The sequence below is a fragment of the Alexandromys fortis genome, unplaced genomic scaffold (assembly GCF_014885135.2).
Source record: "Alexandromys fortis isolate MF-2015 unplaced genomic scaffold, M_Fortis_MF-2015_v1.1 scaffold_5, whole genome shotgun sequence".
In the NCBI taxonomy this organism is placed as follows: Eukaryota; Metazoa; Chordata; class Mammalia; order Rodentia; family Cricetidae; genus Alexandromys; species Alexandromys fortis.
The window spans coordinates 15253543-15275446 of NW_026067924.1; the positions used below are offsets into that span (position 1 = coordinate 15253543).

Genomic DNA, 21904 nt, shown 5'->3' on the forward strand with positions numbered 1-21904 from the left:
ATATAAAGAGTAGGTGAAGTCAGAGAGCCACCATGTAGCTGCCAAAGGAGAAGGATACTAGAAACTTGCAGGTAAGCCACAGCCTTGTGGCCATACATAGATTAATAAAAATTGGTTAATTTAAGATAAAAGAGCTATCTAGAAACATGGTTGAGTTATTGGCCAAACATTGTTTTCTAGGTGATTATTTGGATCTGGGTAGCCAGGAAACTCTGTTTACAAATGGTGCCCAACATGGGGCATAGATCCACATAAGACCTAAAAAAATTAAAAAAAAAAAAAAGCTTAAGAAAAAAAGAGGGCTTCTAGACCCATAAAAACTGGAGTCAAGCACAACTTTTTGGTAGCCACATTTATTTTCAGATAGGCTCTCTTTGCTGGCAGCGAGCAGAGGCACAGTTCCTTTAAGAGAAGGTTTCCTGACTCATCATTAGCAGCAAAAATTGCTTCTTTGAGAGACAGCTTCCTGGTTCATGCTGGTGGCAGGCACAGCTCTGGCTCTTTTTGGAGATTCTGTTATGGAGCACTTAAATGGGGTTTTTGAGCAATATGGGGCAAAATTGTTTTATGGTGACATAGACCCACTGCACCCCTGGAGTTGGGGTGGTGAGCATGGCTCGCAGAGGTGATAAACATACCACCTCCTTGTTAGACAGGGCAGAGCCAACAGGCAAAGCTTCAGCATTAATCCTAGCTAAGCCTGCTTAGCACTTCAAAAAAAAAATTGCTCCTGGTCAGAAAAGGATTTTAGGATTCAGACATAAAAGACAAAAAAGATTCAGACATAAAAGACTTCTAAATGAGACAGTGTTTAAAAATGTATGTAGTCTTGGGAGAGAAAGGAAAAAGAGTATAGAAAGTTATAAGAAGTAAATAGCTTTAAAAAAAATAAAATAGTCTTTAAAGAGACAGTAACAGTGATATAAAAAGTCATGTAAAGATGGAAAATGCACAGAGAATCTGGATTATGTATATTATTGTGTTTTCTTTGAATTTCTTGACAGCAGAGAGACATTTGATTCTGGGGGCTGCTAAGCTAAACCAACATATATATTTTAAAGGTATTTTGACTTTAAAATTCGAGTCTAAGGATATATTACTTTAAAAAACAGGCTCTGCTTTTGTTTCTACAGAAGATGAGAACCTGTGGGTGGGTTCCTTTCAGGCTAATGTGGTTTGAAGGAACAAAACCCCCTGAAAGGTCTCCATTGACCCTAAAAATAATTTGCCCAGTGAACAGCAGGAAGCAGTTTGGAGAAAACTATGCCCAAATTCCTAAAATGATTGTTTATAAATGTCTGTTTTCATTTAAAGGGCATTGATTATAAATGGTTAAATTGTCACAGTCAATCTCTTTCTAAATAAAAAGGAGGGGAGATATGATATAAAGATGAATACTTTGCATTGGTATAGATCTTAATCTATTGATATAAATTTAAGGTCAATTTGTTACACTGTGTATATGTATTTGTTCTTGTTTAAGGTATTGTGTTTGTGCAGTTCATTTAAAAATGTAATGTACAATTAAGAAATACAGATTAATAGATAGTCATCTATAATAGTCAAACTATAGTCATATTAGTTAGGTTTTTCCAGATTACAAAAATATATTTCAGATGGATAGGTATTCTTCAAACCTTTCAAAGACAGCAGAATATGGCATTTAAAAGGTTTTAAGAACTTAACTTTCCTCAACAGTGAGACATATCTGCTCCTGGCAACACCAATTACTTCAGAGAGGTTGATGGGCATTGAATAAACTCATTATAGAATTTGCCTTTAATGTGACAAGGCTATCTATTTGAGCAAGAAACTGCTCTTACCTGGACCACTTGATGATATACTGTATAAACTGGACATGCAAGAACCACAGAAAAATGACTGCTGAACTTGTCTTAAAATGGTGAGACAGTCCTTTAGGGTTCCTGCTTCATGAAAGAGTCTGCCATTCTGCAGGACACAGAAGAAAGTGACTGACAAACTGCCAATATAAGTGAAACAGTCTTTCAAATTTCCTGTTTCATGGAAAAATCTGCCAAATACTATGGGCTTATAGGCTGAAGATGGATGCTCCAATGTTACAGAAGCACTTTGGATGACTGTCCAGGCAGTGAAATGTCTCTGTCAATTCTAGAGTTTTGAAAGTTGCTTACAATGTGCTTCCTGTTTACTTAGGTAACATTATATCCTTCTGGAGTCTTTGATGGAGTTGAAGACAGATGGTTATAGTTTTTCTTAGTTATGATAAAAGATAAATTAGATATGAAACTTTAGATTCACAAAGATAAAACAGATGAAAGAATATTTTCTTTAATTTTGCCAGATAGAAATAGACTAAATATTGTAATTTTAATTCTTGCTTGGTAACTGTTTTGTTATATGTAATTTTACTATGGTAAAGCTAAAACCTTCCTTTATATTTAGACAGAAAAGGGGAGATGATGTGGGATTCCCCTCTGTATGCTATGAATATGTTTTATTATCATTGGTTAATAAAGAAACTGCTTTCGCCTTTAGCAGGGCAGAGTATAGCCAGGCTGGAAGAGACATAGAGAGAAAGTAGGCGGAGTCAGAGAGACGCCATGGAGCTGCTGAAGGAGAAGGACGCTAGAAACTTACCGGTAAGCCACAACCTCATAGTGATACACAGATTAATAGGAATGGGGGTTAATTGAAGATAATATTACTAGCTAGGAATATGCTTGAGCTATTGGCCAAGCAGTGTTTTAATTAATATAGTTTTGGTATGATTATTTGCGTCTGGGCATCTGGGAAATGAACGAGCAGTCTCTGTTTACAAAAAGCACCAGGAGAGATGATGTTGGAGCCAAGTGCTAGGCTCAAGAGGATAAAAAGTTTAAAGAAAAGCCTGATGTTAAATGGAATGAAGGGAGTATTAGTCACAGGGCGAGATCCTCCCCAGCTAAGCTTCTAACCTGCGTAGAGGAATTAATTAAAGGAAAGCATAAGCAGTGAAGGAACCTATCAAGAACAGGAAACCGATGCAAATGTAAGTGAAGGAGGGGACCAAATTCCAGTCAGTCAAGGCAAAGAACTTGGCAGCTTCAGCTATACAGTCCTGGCTTTAGAGTCAAGGACACAAGAAAGGAGTTATGGAATCTCCCTTTGTGGCTAAGAAAAGCATCTGAAGCCAGGGTTGCATTAGGGTCTTTGCATCTCCAAAAAGTTCCAGAAAGGCCATGGCATGAAGCTATAAAGATGAAGCCTGGGTTGCCTTGGAGACCCCAAGATGTTGGAGATGCCAGAGTTGTGGGGTACCTGCCAATGAAAGTGACAAACCAGTTGTGGAACCAGCCCAAGAGAGAAATGTATGCCGCACTCAATAAAGCTGAAAAGAGTTGGCGATCTGGAAAGTGTTTTGACATCGGACATGGGGATGCAGAGGCTGGAGTTTGTCCTGCTGGCTTTAGGTCTTACTTTGATCTGGCATTTTCTCACTTTGTTCCCTTCCTCCCTCTTTGAATGGTAATGTATATTCTGTGCCATTGTATGTTGGAAGTATGTGATTTGCTCTTTGATTTTCATTTTATAGTGGTTTATAGTTAATCTATTGTCATGAGTCTCAGAAGAGACTTTGGACTTTTAAACAGTGTTCGGACTATGAAAGAGTATGAGAATTTTTGAATTTGAACTAAATGAATTTTTTATTATGATATGGCTATAAATATGGAAGCCAGGGAAGGGAATGTGGATGTTTGAATAAAAATGATGCCATAAACTCATATTTTTGAATGTTTTGTTACCAGGGAGTATCACTATTTGAGAACTGCACTCATGGCTTTGTTAGAGGAGGTGTGGCCTTGTTGAACAAAGCATTTCACTGGGAAATTTCAAACCATGCGAGTCTCTCTCTCTCTCTCTCTCTCTCTCTCTCTCTCTCTCTCTCTCTCTCTCTCTGGGAAATTTCAAACCATGCGAGTCTCTCTCTCTCTCTCTCTCTCTCTCTCTCTCTCTCTCTCTCTGTCTCTCTATCAGATGCCTCTCTAGCATCATGAATGCCGCCATGCTCCCCATCATGATGATAATGGACTAACTTCTGAAACTGTAAGCAAACCCCAATTACAAGCTTTCTTTTATAAGAGTTGTGTTGGTCATGGTGTCTCTTCTCAGCAATAGAACAGTGACTAAAGCAGGTACCATCATGGAAGAGGGACAGAAAGGTCGTAAGAACCAGAGGTTGGAGGGAACCAGAGCAAAAGGGTCTTTTAGAAAAGACAGGACCACTGCACCCATAAACATAGCAGCTGTAGTTCCCTGCCTAAGCCAGCTGACATTTCAGCATGGAGCGGGAAGGGGCTCATGAGGAGTGGGGAGTTATTAACAGCTGGATGCTTTGGGGGAGGGAAAATTAGTTTCTTTAAAGGTGTGACCCTTGATAGATCTACCATAACCCCATGCATGGTCCCACACTCATGAATATATGGACAGCACAGATTGATCTTAATGAGCTATTAAACAAACAACAAATATGAACTTGATCCGGGGTGATGGCAGGTGGTTCTCGGAGGAGTTTGCGGGAGAAACAGGAGTGAATATGAATAAAATACATTGTAGCACACACGAACTCCTCCATGAATATTTTTTAAATTAACCTTTTGCTCTGGCCAACCAAATGACTCAATTTCGTTATTTGCCATACAAACCTAGACTGAGTTTGATTCCTAAAGAATACATTGTTTTTTTAAAAAGCCAGATGCAGTGATGCAAATTTGTGTCCCTAGCACTCCTATAGCCAGATGGAAAGCAGAGACGAGAGAATCATCCGAATGCTGAAGGGCTGGGTAGCCTAGAATGCAGTGCAGGAGAAAAGACCCTAACAATATGAGAGGACCAAGTCCCCAAGGTTTTTCTCTGACCTCTACTTCCAGGCCATGTATGTGTGTGTACGCTCATGTGCATGTGTGCACACACACACAATAATGTTTTTTGCTAATTTGTGTTTTGTTTCTTTTTGAAATTATTATCTCACATAGCTGAGGATGATCTTATAAATACCCTGGGTCTGCCTCTTAAGTGCTGGGATAACATGCATGCACCCCCAGGCTTGGCTAAGATGATTATTGAGAGGTTTTCCTGACTGCTGAGTTTCGAGAATTTATCACACACTGTGAACACTGTTTCTCAAGTATGTTTTCAGTGTATGTTCCCAAACTGCACTTAATCTTTGCATTCTCTTACAACTTTCCTTGATAGAAAAAAATTTATTTTTTTTAAATTTTGGTAAAGTATAATTCATCAATTAGTGACTCATGCAAGTCAGGTTGGCTTTGAACTCATGGCCGTCCTCTTCTCCGGGGCTGAGGTTTTAAAAGTGAGCCATCACTCCTGGAGGATGCTTTCTTCTTCTGTTTTGCTGACACAGACCCTTTATCTCCATTCCTTCCTTCCCTTGTAAGCTTATTTCACCCTCCCTTTAGAACTTTTTCGATTTTAGCCCTGGGGATTGAATACAAGCCTTGGGTGTGCTAAGTGTCCTAGCACCGAGTGACAGTTCCAGGCCCTGGAAGTTTCCTTTTACAGTAGATTACTTAGATTACTGAACCAAGACCCATATCCTTAGATTTTTTAAAAAGAAGTTTTCCATTGCTAGAGACTGAACCCAAGGCCTTGTGTATACTATCTTCTTTCTTTTGTACTTTTCTCTGTTTTGAGACAACCTTACTATGTTGTCTGGGCTGACCTTGGGTTCAAGTGCTCCTCCTGCCTCAGCCTCCTGGTAGCTAAGATGTGGGTACCTACCACTGTGTCCTGCTTTTTTCCACATACCGTGAAACTGCACTAGCCTTTGCTATTCATTCAAAATGCTTACCAACTTCCCTGAGACCTTCTCCTTGGCCCACAGAGCACCAAGAAGCTGTTTAGTTTCCAGGCATTGGAGACAAATAGGGCAGTTCTTTTGACTTCCAGTGTAATTCCGTTAAGATCACAGAACGTGCTGAGTGTGACTTGTTTTAACTCGGTTAAGGTTTATTGTGGGATCCAGGATATGGGCTGCTTTGGTGGGTGCTTGATATGACTTTGAAAATCCTACGTTCGGCTACCCTGGCCTGAATTCTTCATAGATGTCAATCAGATCCACAGGGTTTATGGTGGTGCATCTTTCTAGGTATTCTCTGAATTCTTGTTCATCCAAAAACACTGGAAGGAAAAAGCTGAGGCTTCCGATTGCAACTGTGTGTTTCGACTCCCCCCTTCGGTTCTATCAGCGTGTTTACATATCTGATGTCCAGTGCATACGTCTCAGACTATTCTGTCTCCTGAGCGAGCCGGCCTCAGGGAGCTGACTGCTCTCATTGTGAGCCCTCATGCACCCTGTTCTGAAGCCTACATCCATCTGGTCCAGCTTTCTTCTTCCGCACCAGCTTCTTGGAGCCGTTTTATCTCATATTTGTGCTATGACATTTAAAACAGATTTTTGTTTTGTGGATAAGCATAGTTTGATCTTTTTCTTTTATCCACTCTAATCTCTGTCATTTGTTATTTTTAAAAGAAACAGTGATTTTCTTCTATCTCTACTTTCTATGGGCCATGAAATCATGGCAGCTTGATAGGGGTGCTGACCAGGATTGTTCTGGGCAGCTAAATTTGGGGCAAGGCTACTCCAGCAGATCCCAAGTGGTTTCGTTTACATATCTGTATCATTCATATTTAATATAATTATCCATATTTCTTTATTCACATCTATCATTTTATTTGCATTTCTCTGTTCCCTCCCTTTTTGGTTTTTGGGTTATTTGCATGTCTTTTGGTATTCTATTTAGTCTGCCTGTTGATTTGTTTTTTAACCACATCCCTTATAGACCTGCTCCTCACGGGGTGATAATAATATTCTATACAAGCTTCTCACATCTACTTAGACTGCATCACCTCTGTTGAGTCTCTTTGACAGAACAGCTGTAATGAAGTACCACACTCGTGATGCTTAAAGAACAGAAGTTAAACAGAAAACCTTTTTTTTCTTATCACTGGACATTCAAAAGTCACAGTATAGCAGGCCAGGTTCCTTGTGTGAGCTGAGCACAGACTGTGTCCTGTGGCTTCTCCGAGGCTAGCTTATGTTTGTCTCGCCATATTATCTTCCTTTTATGTGTCTCTAGGTCCACACTGTGCCTTGTCATAAGGACACCCATCACTTGGATTAAGGTCTGACCTCATGAATTCATTTTAACTGGATTACCTTTGCACAGACCCTCTCTTCAAGCAAATTCTATTTTGAGGTCTTCAGGGCTCAGTCCTTTAAGATGGGGATTTAGAAGAGATAGCATTTAACCTGTAACATCTCTATATACTGAAAATTATGTCAGTGTGATATTTTGGCTTTCAAATTAAAGAACCTAACGAAAAAAAGCAGTTCGTTAAATATGTCAAGATATTTACATTTCTGTCCTCCCCTCACAATTGCTCCTTTTTAATCTGAAGGAGTTCCCTTAGGCTTTTGTAAGGTAGATCTGCTGGCAGTGGCCCACCATAGCATGTCTCTTCTACTCGCTGCCCTGTGATCTCTTCCCTAAATCTAGGTCCAATTCTTCTATGTGTTTTGTAAACACATTTTTAAAAATTCACTGTCTTTCTGATTAAAAGTCCAACTGTTTGAATTGTTTTCTGCGATTGAAAAATCAAGGTCATTTAATATTGCTACAGCTTTCTTTCTCGGTAGTTTCGTTTTGAAGTGTCCAGGTTTCTTTCGATGCAAGTTTATACTGTTTGGGGTACTTTACTGTGCTTCTGGCATCTAAGTTTGGGCCGTTTATCAGATTTGGCTCTAGCCACTCACTTTTCATCTTGTTTGTATGCCGTGGTCTTTATCTCCTCTCCGTGGATACCTAACATTTGCCGTTGTCCCATGGATCTCCTGAGCTATTCTTGTTTGTCACAGTGTCTTCTTTCTTCTTCTTAGGTTTGATGACTTCTCTTGATCTATATTCAAGTTTGCTTCCTCTTGCTTTTCTCAGTCCCATCAGGCACTTGAAGTCCTCCCATGTATTCGCTGCTATGGACTGTAGAGTTTGCATGTAAATTTCCCATTTGGCTCCTGTGTGTGTGTGTGTGTGTGTGTGTGTGTGTCTTTCTTTCTGTCTTTACAGTCAGCAGTTTTGGCCATTACATGTTGAAATGTGACTTTTATAGATGTTTGAAATGTTTTTCTGATATTTCTAGCAACTGCGTCATTTGGGATTGGTTATCTAGTGCCTTACCTCATGTCCTGATAAGGACATGTTTTCCTGTTTTTTCTGATATTAAGTCGTTGTGGATCACATCCTGTTCCTTTGAAAACTATTCTTTGAACACCTGGATTTTTGTTTATTTATTTGTTTATTTTTGTTAAACTTTGGGGAAGTTTAGATTTTTGCTTAAACAAGTAATCACTCTGGCCATGGTCACACTATAAGTTCCAAAGCACCATCTTCAGGCTGTGTTTCAATCTCAGTTCTTTCAAAGCTTCCGTGGACCTTTCAGCTCTGTTCACCATGTGCGCGCATGAGGCCACATGTGTGCCACCAAGCTACCAGCGTGGGGCCTGAGCAGTGCTCCGTTCTGTACTTCAGTCCCAGAGGCTTGGTTTCCTGCTCAGGGTCACAAAGCACAGCCAGGGCCTGAGCTCCAGGGTTTACTCAGTCTTCTGGCTCATTTTCATGAGTGTTCTCCCCAGAACGTCCCCAGTGCCTTCTGTCTCCCAAGTGTCCTGATCTTTGTCAGTGTCAAATAATACTTGAGTAGAACATAACCTTCTACTGAAAAGCCAGGATTTTGGTTTCCCTGGCTGCACGAGTACTTTCCAAGAATCGCATCTACTTTCTGGAGCCAAGTGTTAGCGAAAGAAAAACAACAACAGAACAAAGTCCAGAGGCTCCTTCCCATAATCTGAGTTTCTGGGAAGCTAGGCAAGAGTTACTGTAAACTCCCGGGTCATCTGGGATACGGGCATCAGACCCTGTCTCCCAAAGCAAACAGGGAAAAGGGGTGAGGCCAGTAGAGGTGACTTAAGAAGGGGCAACAGGCTTCTCTCTCTGCTCTTGAAATGGAAATCACTATGACCCTAAAGAAGGCTTTGTTCCCCGGGGCTTCAGGGCCAGCTCAGTTTGCCTTTGTGAACACTGGACTTGTGTTTCCCGTTTGAGACAGAACAAGTGACCCTTGAGGATATGATTTAACGCCTTCCGCGTCTCCTTGTCCCTATCAAAGTAGCAGCAGGCATGTTTGCAATCCTCTACTGAGCAGGGAAACGAAGGCATTTCCCTGATCTTAGGGTTAGTTTGTCCAGAAAAGATGCTTTCGGTACTTTCCCTTAAACTATGGTAAAGAGTCAAGAGAGGAAAGGAAGAGAGAAAAGAAAAAAAATATTTCCTGGGAACCTCCCATATTCCTGATATTATGTGAGGGTTGTATGCCTATTAATTACCTAGACTTCCAAAAATAACTTTCAAAGCTGGGTATGGTAGTACAGGTTTATAACCTCAATACTTCTGAGTTTGAGGCAGGGGGATGACAAGTTTAAAGCTAGCTTAAGCTGCATAGGAAGTTCTTGTCTCAAGAAAATAACAAAAGCAGTAACACTTGTATATTCCTCAGATGGTGTCCTGTTTACAGGCATTTGGGGTTCAGGTGATGTCAGCCATGGGTTCCCCTGTTATATTTCCAAAGTCCAAACTGCCAGCTCTCCCTGCTATGCTACACCGCCCCCACTCCCACCCCCACCCCACGGTGACACTCTTCCTCCACCAAGGCCACACCTCGTAAATATCGCCACTCCCTATGGGGGCCGTTTTCTTTCCGACCACCACAAAGCCTAACTCTCTGAAATCGTAAGGAAAGCGAAACGTTTCCCTCTTCCACTCATTCCTTTCCCTACCCTGAGATGCAGTGGAGAAAGAGCTTAGAGCCAGGCAAATGTTGGCTCCTCCTCTCACAGGGCGGCTCTTGGTCTTTCGCCCTCTCCAGCGAATGTACAAAGCCTTCCTCACTTTCTCACAGGGAGAATTGTTCCGATGAGTTAGTTAAAGGCCCCACTTGACTTCCCGCCGCATGTTTAATAACTGTTGGCTGCCTCCTGCCTTCCAGAGAGATCTCTAACCCAGAACTTGTGAAAAAAAGTCAGACTCAGTGGCGGGCACTTGTCTTCCAGGTGCTGTGGGGACAGAGACGTCACTGGCCAGTTAGCCTAGCCTTCTTTGAAGTTCCAGGCTAGTGAGAGGCCTTGTCTCAGGAAAAGGTGGATGTCACAGAGGACCAAGGTTGTTCCCAAGCCTTAACCTCCTCACACATACACACGCACTCTGACCTACAAACACTAACATACACACAGAGACACGGACACACACAGAGATACAGACACACACAGAGACACATGCACATGCACCCACACACCCACACATAGATGTTTTGAATTAGCACAATCTTTTTCTCATTACACAGTGCACACATAGCAAAGTCATTCATCCTGACAGACACTAACTTAAGTGTATAATACGGAATGAAGCTCAGAATCCTACTTGTCAGATGGGTGCGATTCCACAAAATACCCAGCAAAGGGACAGTAGATCCGAGGCTGCAGGTCCTTCACCAGCTGGGCTTTGTAATTCAGAAGCTTTCTTCTTTCCGCCTTAATGAACTGGGCTTTCCATTCCTCTGAAAGGACATGTTTGAGGTTAGCGTTCTCTGTTCATCAATCTTTGAAAGTGAATGCCCTAGTTCCCAGCTTCTTATACTGGGCTGTAACCCAACACAGGATGTATAACTTAATGTGGCATTCACAAGAAAATCAACATCTGTGAGGTTTCTGATTTTAAAAAAATGCACATAATGGTACTGCTCACCTGTGCTGTGCCGTGTGACATCACAGCTCATCATGTGATGTCACTGAAGCCTTGGTTCTGAGCACATACCAGGTATGCTTTGCACTGGGCATGCCATCACACATCACAACACAATCAATTGTGTGTGTCCTTGGCTCACATTCAAAACCACCGCATGCTATGAACTGTGTGTTTTTACTGCACACGCCACCTTTTATGCTCTCATAGAAACAGAATGGTTTAATTGTGGAAGACAAAGACTTCATATTCTCTTAGTGTATCTCTGGATTCTATCGTACTAGGGTGTTTGATATTTAAAATTGCTGTTTGAGTTGTTGACTTGAGCTTCACAGAATTTAAGAGTTCAAAGAATTTTGACTTGAGATTAGGATAGACTTTCCAAAAACTTATGAAATGGACCTAATCATAATTCTGTATGGCAATACACATTTATGTGAATGGATTTCTCAGAATTGGTCATAAAATCAAAATATCAATCAACTTTGAAGACTGCTGGAGACACCCCACATCTACTGTATCAAATATTCAGCCAAGATTAAATTCTTAATGTAAATAAGTAAGCATAACATTTGAAGCATAAACATTTACTTCATCTTTAATAAATACTAAATTATATGTGTAGCAAAGAATTGTTTTAATATAAATTTGTTTATAATTTATTATCAGCAGATAGTTGACTTGCATCCTGATTTTAGATACTTATATGCTCAAGGCTGCATAAAGATTTCTCTGGTACAAAGAGTTCACAAATGGAAACATTTACTAAATCTTGCTCTACTGGACAGGGACTTGCTGTGAAAAAATGGAGGGACAAGTAAGACAGAAGGAAAGTTATCCCTGTGATAATGGAGATGTGTCCTCAGTTTGATTTAGCAAATTTTGATTATTTACCAGGAGACCAACCACGGGTCCCAAGCTTGCTTCTTGTTTGTTATGTTTTTGGAGACTTTAGTTTAATACAGGGAAGTTCATTCTATATACACTGTAACTTCTATAGTCGTTAACATTTTAATAGTGTGTACGTGTCTGGTACATTATAAAACTGAACTCTATTCTTGTAACCTGACAACTCACAGTGACGAAAATCACCAGTTTGGTTGTTAGTCATAGTTAGCATCAAAGCCCAGCCCACTACTTACAGAATTGAGTAAGTGAGCTACCTTCCGTCTCCTCCTCTGTCAACGGACTCATGATAGACACCTCACAGTTTCCCGCTCTCTCTTCCCCTCGCTCCCTCCCAGTGTTTATTACACACCGTCTACGCTCCAGAGGAGCTCTGGGGGGTACTAAGCGTGCAGTACTGAATAAGACGGTAAATCTTATGAGCAAGAAATGGAACGTGATCCCAAGGAATCTTTATCCTAGTGAAAGAAACCAGTTTTCAAAGGGGGAAATAAAGCAATTATATAAAGTGAGATAAAGCAAGTGTATAAAGTGACGTGGATAGTATAGCAGGGCTGTACGGTGGGGCGAGTCTGCACTGAGCTCAGGTGGCATGGTCACGTTAGACAAGGCAGGCAGGGAGTGTCTGTGTTGACGTGGGGTGGGGTGGGGGCCCACAGATGTGAGTCCTCTCCCGCCTTGACTGAAGGTCAGAGAGGTTGAGCTTATTTTTCCTCTTTCAAAGTTGTTGGCAACAGGTGCAGCCACAAACAAGAAACTCCAACCTAGGGTGTGGTTACTTGGTGTTTCAGACTTTAAGATGGCCCATAGAGGTGGATGCACTCCACCCTGACCAAAGGTAGGAGAATTCAAGCCTTTTCCTGCTTCAGGTTTGACACAGGGAGTGGTTGCCTACAGGACACTTGGTCTAGGGTGTATTCACTGCGTATCCTGCCCAAGCATCAGAATGCTTAACTCGGGAAATAGTGACTTGATGTCTCAAGTATTGAAGCAAGTGACTGTTCTGGTTGTCCTTTGTGTCATGTTAAAGCAGTCTTTGCTTTCTTATCCCCCACCGCCCACCCCGCCCTTTTGTCCTGGGGTATAAAAGCATATGGAAAATAAATGTGGGCAGATTCAGTATTCACTGAGTTGCTCTCCTGGTACTCTCCTATATCTCTGTGTTTCTTTCATATCTCTGTCTATTCTGCCTAACATTTCCATACACTCCTACCCTGGAACATACGAACCTGTCTAGGCTGGATCCCGACAGGGTGACATGGTCACCTTTAGACAGGGCAGTCAGGGAACAGACAGACGGTAGTTGAAACATGGGAGATTGCTGGTCATGTGGAGTTTACCAAAAGGAGGAATGAAAATAGTCAACATGACAAGCTGGGCCAGGGGTAGACCAGGAGTGTTAGCCTGAGGACACTAGCAGGTGTAGCAGGTGGCAAAAGGGCCAACTGAGCACACTGGGAGGCAACTGGTCAGGGAAGAACAGGGTGTGGTTCTCTAACTCTTGAAATTGAAGTCTGGTAGATAAGATAAGGAAACAGAAAAAATGAAAATTACACTCAACTTGACATAGTCACTATAAACATCTTTTATATACCAGACCTTTGTACACATGTATCTGTATTACACACACACACACACACACACACACACACACACACACACACGGAATTATGCCAGTCAACTTTCCATAACTATATTTTTGCCTCTCTTATATTTGCCTTTAACTGTATTTTAACTCTTTCCGGCAAAATGTTCCCTCTTTGAGTCCACACACCTTGGGAGGCAGCGGATACAAACGCATAGGAGGAGGCAGTAAACTAGCCGAGGGAGCTAGCTTCATTTGGGTCACATTGCATCAGGAGGCTCACTTACCCAACATCGTAAGCTATTGGAACTTTGGGGGCTTGTATCAAGGATCAAAACTAAGCTCTCTCACACATATACTTGCCTCATACAAATCCCAGCACTACCCTTGGGTCCAGAGTAGAAAGCTCCAGGGTGGGAGTCCACACTGCAGAATTTCCTCCTCTGGCTCTGCCACCCTCGAACACTCCACAGAACCATGGGGAAGCATCCACACTGAATCCCACGCACTGCATTCTTGACCTCATCCGGAGTCACCCATGCCGTCCTTTCCTGGTCCCTCCCTGGGCTCCACAGTGTATACTAGGTGACTGTCTTTCTTAGCTCCTTGTAGAATCCCCCGCCCCCAAGCGCGCACTCAGCTCCGTCACACTAGCGTCCCCTGCACACTCAACCATTGCATTCTAGGCTGGAAACCTCAGTGTCTAGTGTCTGTGGTACATAAGTCTGGCTTTGTAACAGAGCGCATGCCCCTTTGGGCAGGAACCGTACGCCAGTTATTTCTGTACTTTTTCTCATGGCATCTGTCCAAGCACCATTCCCGATAACCAGTATCACTAGGATATAAATTATTACCAGTAAACTTTCCACCACTGAAGGTCATTGGAAAGCCTGATGCTCCTCCAGCAAAATCACTCATCATTAGAGCAACCTTCTCAGGCAGCCTTCCCCCATTGGGTCTGGTGCAGTCCACGGTGTTGAGGATTTTATGACCTGTGCAGAAACAATATCAAATCTGAAACAGTCCAGTTTGGATGGCCAAGCCAACATGGTTGTCCAGTGCAGTCTATATAATCTGATTCAGTTGACTATAGAAGAATTGTTATGTCCTCCCAAAACCCAAACAAATTAAACAAACAGACAGAAAGCTCAAAACACAAAGAGGAAGCTGTAAGAGTCTGGAGTTTTACAGCATTCTGATATCCAAGTGGAGCAGTTTATCCCTCGGGCTGGATGGGTTCTGGATGCCTAATGGATCATCAGCCTGATTCCACTGTGGATCACAGGGTACTCCCCTAACTGTCTCCAGATGCTGAAGCTACGGATCCCAGTCAACAGAGATGCCCCTATTTCTGGCAAATTCTATGTACAATGATGTTCCAAATGATGACTGTATAACTAAGGCCAGGCCTCGCTCATGATGAAGTTTTCTAGTGATAGGATTTTGAATCCTGTCATTTTGTTTTGCTCTGCTTTGCTTTGCTCTTTTGAGACAGGATCTTATAGAGGCCAGGGTGGCCTGGACTATTTATCATAGGATGACCCTGAATTTCTGTCCTTCCTGCTTCTAACTGCTGGGATCACGGGTGTGTACCACCACACCCAGTTATATGATGAAAGGGACTCATAACATTTAATCAACAATAAATTAACGATAGCATTGAAACAATGTAAATATTCATTCCCTTGTGCTAAAAGCTATGTACTTGTCACGACAGACTCCTAAATACTGACAAGTTTTCATTGGGGGGGGGGAGATCTAAAGGATTCATTTTCCTAAGACAAGAGCATAGTACATTGTGTTCTCTTAGATGGCAAGGGCAGAAGATGAGAACAGATTTCAGACAGCAGCCATCCTACCCACGGCATGCCTCATTTTCCATTGCTTGCAAGGATGGGAAGGCACCTTTGTACTCCACGATAATGCACGTGTCCATCTCAGGATGAACGCCATCCATCAAGATCATGAACCGGAGATTGCTGTCTACCTGCAATCCGACAAAAAAAAAAAAAAAAAAAAAAAAGAAAAAAAAGAAAAAGAAAAAAAAACCAATTCTGTCAGGCAGTTCCACCTTGATTTAATATCGAGAAGGCTGACATTTTGAGAAAGATTGGTAAATCAGATCAGAATTGAAAGGAAGAAAAAAAAACCGTACTTTATGCAGAACTGGATTTATTAGCCTGTTTTATAAGGTCATACATTTGCTAAATAGGAAGGAAATCTTTTAGCAAATGCAGTTATGTCCAAAATTGAAGCTTGAATACAGGTTTTAATTTATCACGCTCCATGTACAGACAATATGGGCCACTATCTATACATTTAAACATCACCTCAGAAAGCATAATAAAACAGATCTCTAACCTGCTGCCATAGTCCAAACGGTACCACATTGATGTTAGTTAACCGGACGCCACTCTGGTCAAGATTCCAAAACACAGGCCTTTCTGTGTCACCAACATAAATGGGAATGTCTGGCCGTCTCTGGGAAAGCAGCTTCAGAGTGGGATAACTAGGTCAGAGGGGTGGAAACAGCAAAATGTTAAAAAAAAAAAAATGGGATTCACCAGGAAGAAAGCAACGTGATGACTGAAAAGGAAGCAGTTATAAATTAGCCTTTCATGAGAGCTCAGAGACGGGTTCCTTCTCACAGTCACGGCAACATCTCAGGAGACACCACTTCCCGGCTAGAACATCCATGGTGGAATGGACATGAGCCAAGTGTGTGAGTCCAGCATTCCACAGCAGCACTGCTCTGAATGGGGAGGCCGGATGAGGTGAGGAGTGGCGGGATTCAGAGAGAGAGAGTCACGCAGACGTTGCTGCAAGATGAACGTCTTCATAATTTTCCTAAGTAGCAGCTCTCAGTAAAACAGAGGACATGGCACAGGACAGGAGGAGCCTGTGGGTCTCCGCCATGTTCTCCAAAGGCAGAAAGCTATGCTGACTTTGTTTATCCTTTGCCGGACCCAGAGAGGCCATACAGTAAAATTTAATGGAGATGGTTAACGTAGTCTCAACTCTGTAACTAGTCATCCGGGTCCATGGAACTGCTTAAATACATGAAGGCAATTTGCATTTCTATTGAGCATTCATGACAGGAGATTTTTATGTAGCACTGTTGGGTATGGTAGAAGGATGAACAAAGGGCTAGGTACCCATTCTATCATGGGTGTTTCCACATATTTGAGTTCTTTTTCTGTTGTGGGTTTTGTTGTTGTTTGTTTGTTTTTTTGGGGGGGGCGTTTTCCTTGTTTCGGTTGAGATAGGGTTTCATTTGTGTAGCCCAAGCTGACCTCAGTTCCTAAAAATCCTCCTGACTCAGCCTCTTGAGTACTAGGATTTGGGGCATGAGTCACCATGGCCAGTGGTCATTTGGTTCTTATTGTATTCTCTCGGGATTTTGTTTTTTATAGATGAAAAAAAAAACATAGTCACAAATGTACAAGTAATACAAACCATAAACTGGTGTTGAAACTTATTTTTCTGGCCAAACCTAGCACTGCTTCCATTAGAAGACAGTTTCTGTTTCAGAATCAGACTAGACTCTGGGCATGGTACCACGTGCCTACAATCTCCTACAGACAAATACATAAAAGAACCAGACTATCATATAAAATGAAATATAATCCCGTATGCACAAACAAAATATGTATGTCACTATATATTCCCTGTACTAAGATAATATTCCTGTGTGTTGGGGAGGAGAAATGGGGAGAAAGCAGATTTTCTTCTCTAAGCAAAAGATTTAAAAATTCCAGAATTCTTTTGACTTGCCTTTAATCTCTGAGTTCAGAAAACAGACTTTGCACCATAAAGATGAGAGGGAAAAAATGACCCCCAGGAGGCTTATTTACCGTTCTGTAGCTATAGTGGCATGAAAGAACATGTCCCCAGAGTCTTGACCATTTGAATACTTGGTCCCTAGTAGGCAGCAGTTGGGGTAGGCTTAGGAGGTGTGGCCTCAGGAGGAAGTATGTCACCAGGGCATTCTCTCTGCTTCCTGCTCCCGGTTTAGTATGTTGCAGCTCTAACCATGGCAATAGTCGACTCCTCAGGCCACCTAGGGTGAACTCAAATGCTCTGGAACTATAAGCTCAGATAAACTGTTTCTTCTATCAGCTGCCTTGGTCCCAGTGTTTTATTGAAAGCAGCAGAAAAGTAACCAATAACACAGTGGTTTCCTAACTGATGATAATCCTTACTGTTATGAAATCACCTTCCTTTGAGGGCTCCACACTCTTTCCTCCCTTCACTTTTATACTTCAGGGAAGTCTCATTCAAAAAGTAGAGATCAGACAGTAGGACTGGGGGAAATGACCTCGGAGGTTATTAATTAACCAGGAAAGATTCCAAGTGACAAGGGTTTGGTTATGGAGATGGAGCGAAAAGGGGAAATGTCACCCGCGTCGGCAGTTTTCCACGGGCAAGCACCCAGCTAATCGGTACTCAGTGGGTGTTTAGGACCCTATCCTCAGCGTCTAACAGCTTCTCCCTGAGAGGCCCTGACACTGGTCCTCAACTGGCTCTTCAGGCCCACCGCTAGAGAGTAGCTTAACCAAATGACGTTTAAAGTTCTTATTCCTACCCTACCCCAAATTCAGGGCTGTCCAACAGAAGGCGTCTCTCTAAGACCTGGGCAACTGGTGTGTAATGCAATCATATATCTCCATATCACCGCCAGTCTCGCTTGCTACAGCAAGCTATATACAATCATCACCACACATGGTGGTTATTACAAAATGCGCACCCAGGGCTGCTGCAAGCTTCAGGTGAGACAACTGCAGCTCCACGAACTGGTTCAGGGTAAAAGTATTGCAACAAACAAGCAAAGCTTGGTTTGCCGTACTGCGATCACTCAAGGGGCTAGACAGTTAAGGAAGTGAGTTATAAGCGATTTATTACTGTTTCAGTTCATTCAAAATTTAAACCATTTCCCTTTAAGCCATCGACGTGAGGATAGTCATTTCTTCCAGTTCCACATTATTTAGAGGTCAGCCACCCACAACCAATATTTTATTCGTTGCAGGGACTTTCTAGCAAAGTACAGCCGGCAAAGGCTTTATCATTCAGGGTCCCAGAAGAAGAAACTGTAAGTCCTTGAGAACATCGTGGGCATTGCTACGTTCAATATTAGTGACTGAGAAAAAGGGATCAAAAACTTTCACACAGCTTAAAAATTAACACAACCCATAATTAAACACAGAGTGAGAATATGACCCACATTTTTCCAATAATTTGTTCATTAAAAAAGAAGAGAGGTTTGTTGTTGTTGTTGTTGTTGTTGTTGTTTAATGTGACTTTTGAATTGAAGGTTCTGCTTTCACCCTCCCTTTTGGTTGCCTGGATTTGGGAAGTGACCTTTGGGTCACTAGCACCAGGACTCACAAGAGTGCTGGCTGAGCTGACTTGGGATTAGCTTTGGAGAACACTGTGAAGATGTTCTAAAGCAGGACACAGCAGTGAAAGATGGTGATTCTAGTACATGGGGGCTGAGACACAAAGACCCAGACAGCCTGGGTGCACAGCAAGGCTGTCTCCATAAACAGCAGGCCAGGACTTGGCAAAGCAGTGCATGAGCCAGGTGTCTTCCTGCTTCTGTACACAGCCTAACAGGGTAATGTAAGATAAAGGCAATAATATTTTATGACACGTGGAGATTGTGTCTGCCACTAAAGTTTTATTGGGACTTGGTCCTTACGCTCATTTGTGACTCCCTGTGTCTCGCCTGTTTCAATAGCAATACTAAGTGACATTCAATATATGTTGTATGACTTACAAAATGGAAAATATTCAGTTGGCCCTTTATTTTTAAAAAGTACCTATTTGTCATGTTTGATACAGTGTTGCTATGTAGCCCACACTGGCATTGAGTTCCTGATCCTCCTGCCTCAGCTTTTCAAATGCTAAGAACACTGGTTCCTTACTAAAATTATATATATATACATATATATGTATATATATACATATATATACACATACATATATATGTATGCTATAAATTTTGAACTAAAAAGTTGCTCTGATGGGCTTTGTGCCTGTTCATCTTCCAACTAGGACAAAATGGAAGTCTGTAAGGGATTATCAGTCACCCTGCTTTCCGTAATACTCCTACCTCATTCCTGTTGGTATAATCTGTGGAGCGCTTTTAAAATTAGAATTGTGGTACATGTACAAAAATGTAATTTTATTTCTCATTTTCTTCATGGTCCTAATGGGGCAAGTAAGAGTGGGAAGGCAGTGATTGCTGAAGACTCTAAAAACCTTTTATAATCAGGGCACAGTAGAACATGTCTATAATCCCAGCATTTGGAAGGAGAAGTATAAGGATCAGGAGTTCAAGGGCATCCTCAGCTACATAATGAGTTCAAGGCCAGTCTGAACCTCATAAAGAACCTGTCTAAGAAACAAAGCCGCAACCTTAAAGATCCCCCTGACGCCTGTAGTTCAGCCATTGTGGTATCTTTTGGTTGGTTGGTTGTTCTTTGGCTTTTTTTGTTTGTTTGTTTTTTGTTTTTTGAGACAGGGTTTCTTTGTGTAGCTTTGGAGCCTGTCCTGGAACTAGCTCTTGTAGACCAGGCTGGTCTGGAACTCACAGAGATCCGCCTGCCTCTGCCCCCTAAGTGCTGGGATTAAAGGCATGCATGTGCCACCACTGCCCAGCTTAGCCATTGTGGTATTTTAGGAGTTGGGTGCTTGGCTTCATTACCTCAGGTGGTCTGAGTGCATGTGACTGATGTAAATGAGGTCTGCTTTGCACAGCCTCTCCAGCCAGTCAGATGGAGGCTCGTGTAGCAGCCACCATCCTCGAGCAAAAGCAGGGCCAGTTAACCAAGGGTCAAACACCATCCGCTTGTCTCCCAGCTTGAGGTCCATGCAGGCATGAGTGAGATATGTTACCTGTTGGAAGAGAGTGACATTCCTGCTATGATCCGGTTACTGGCTAGCCGCAGCGGAGTGCAAGGCTCAGGAGGCTTCTTTGACAAGATCATGCCAACTCGGGCTCAGCGACAGCTGCAGGCACACCCTGACAGAACCCCACTCCTTCCATAGCCTGTCAGGATGGAGCCTCTAGCGCCTGCTGTCAAATCAATGAATGCACCCAATTTTTCTCTCTTTAAACCAGACCCTACATGTTTAGCTATTGTCCGACCACTCCAAACACAGTTTCCAGGGTAAGCAGTTAGAGATTTTAGAGCAAGCATTGAGGGATTTACCACGAAGGCAGTTAGAGACGTTAGGACAAGCATGGAGGAACTTAACATGCCAGTGTGGCTTCAAGGGGTGTTGTTTGATTCCTGATTAGTTTTCTGGGTTAGCACAGCTGGAGAGACTGGACTGGCATCTGACTTACTGGGCTGTATGGTTTTCTGCTCTACATTGCCTTCCTACCACCCCTGCAGGCACCAAGGTCCTCTGAGAATGGGGAAATTGTTTGTCTTCCCCAAACTTCTGACGTATTTCCTTTAGAGGAACATGATCTGAAGATAGAGGATGCACAAAAGACTTGCAGAAGATCTCAGGTTGAGGTGCAAAAATAAACAGCTTGTTATCTGTCACAGGGGGAAGGCAGTTTATTCCCCAAAGGTTCAGGTGCTTGAAACTTGGTACCCAGGATGGAGAGGTTGAGAATGCATGGGATCTTTAAGAGGCGGAGTCTGGTGTAAGGTATTTAATTAGGGGCAGAGATTTTAGAAGAGATCAGGGCAGTTCTTGCAAGATCACCGGATCTCAGGATTGGCCAATTCCCTCAAGAACTGGTTTTCATGAAGGACTGGCACCTCCCTCCAGTCTTTGTTCTGCATGTACGACATGGCACTCCTGCATTATTGTGAGTCCATCCGCCATGAAGCACTTGCCAGAGCTGGGCACATGAGAACACCAGGCTTTTGGAGCTCTCAAACTATGGTTTAGAATATTTCCTTTATAAAGTTCTTAGCTTCAAGTATTTTATCGTTAAAGCATTGACTAATATACCATCTTATCCAAAAATGTTCAGACACTAAGGGTAGCTCCCAACTTCTTCCAGCAGTTTTACATGGCTCTTCCTTTGAAACATCATTTCATTTTTGTTGTCTCTCTCTCTCTCTCTCTCTCTCTCTCTCTATATATATATATATATATATATATATATGAATATAGATGTAAAAATATGCAAATATATGTATTAATGAGATCTTAGTTTTACTTTGTTGTTAGGAATATTATAATTTTAATATTTCCTTACCTGTACTTCCCCAAAAGCCAACTCTTCAGGAGACCTGGGATCAGAGTCCCAAGGATTAGGAGGATTCAGTTCTACAAGGAGAAGTCCATTGTTTTCATCCATTTCGACAACTAGAACCAAAGAGAAATAAATCTGAGCAAGTGATAAAATGACATTTTTGAAAGTTATCACTGAAATAGAAACATACAGTCCAAGTACAGAGGACCAAAGTCACACTCACGACAGAAGAGAATACTGACTGATTGCTTCCTTATTCATGCTGCACTTCAGCAACTCAAGAGATCTCAGGCATGTTTGACACATCCACACAACTGCAGTGTCATGAAACCAGGGAAAGGGAGAAGGTCGAGGCGCTGA

At 42.1% G+C, this 21904-nt stretch overlaps 1 protein-coding gene across 12 annotated transcripts in view; it reads right to left on the reverse strand.

Annotated features, from left to right (window-relative positions):
* LOC126501495 (cytidine monophosphate-N-acetylneuraminic acid hydroxylase) overlaps positions 1-21904 on the reverse strand; it is a 99879-nt gene that overhangs the window by 23581 nt on the left and 54394 nt on the right. For all 12 annotated transcript variants that reach the window (XR_007591693.1, XM_050142180.1, XM_050142174.1 and 9 more), the window contains 6 exons: positions 21548-21657; positions 20030-20220; positions 15685-15832; positions 15229-15310; positions 14178-14315; positions 10512-10647 (listed from right to left, as the gene is read on the reverse strand). Coding sequence is in view for 11 of the 12 variants with exons in the window: in XM_050142174.1 (XP_049998131.1) it covers positions 10512-10647; positions 14178-14315; positions 15229-15310; positions 15685-15832; positions 20030-20220; positions 21548-21657 (805 nt within the window). In the remaining variant the exon portion in view is untranslated. The remainder of the gene's footprint in view (positions 1-10511; positions 10648-14177; positions 14316-15228; positions 15311-15684; positions 15833-20029; positions 20221-21547; positions 21658-21904) is intronic.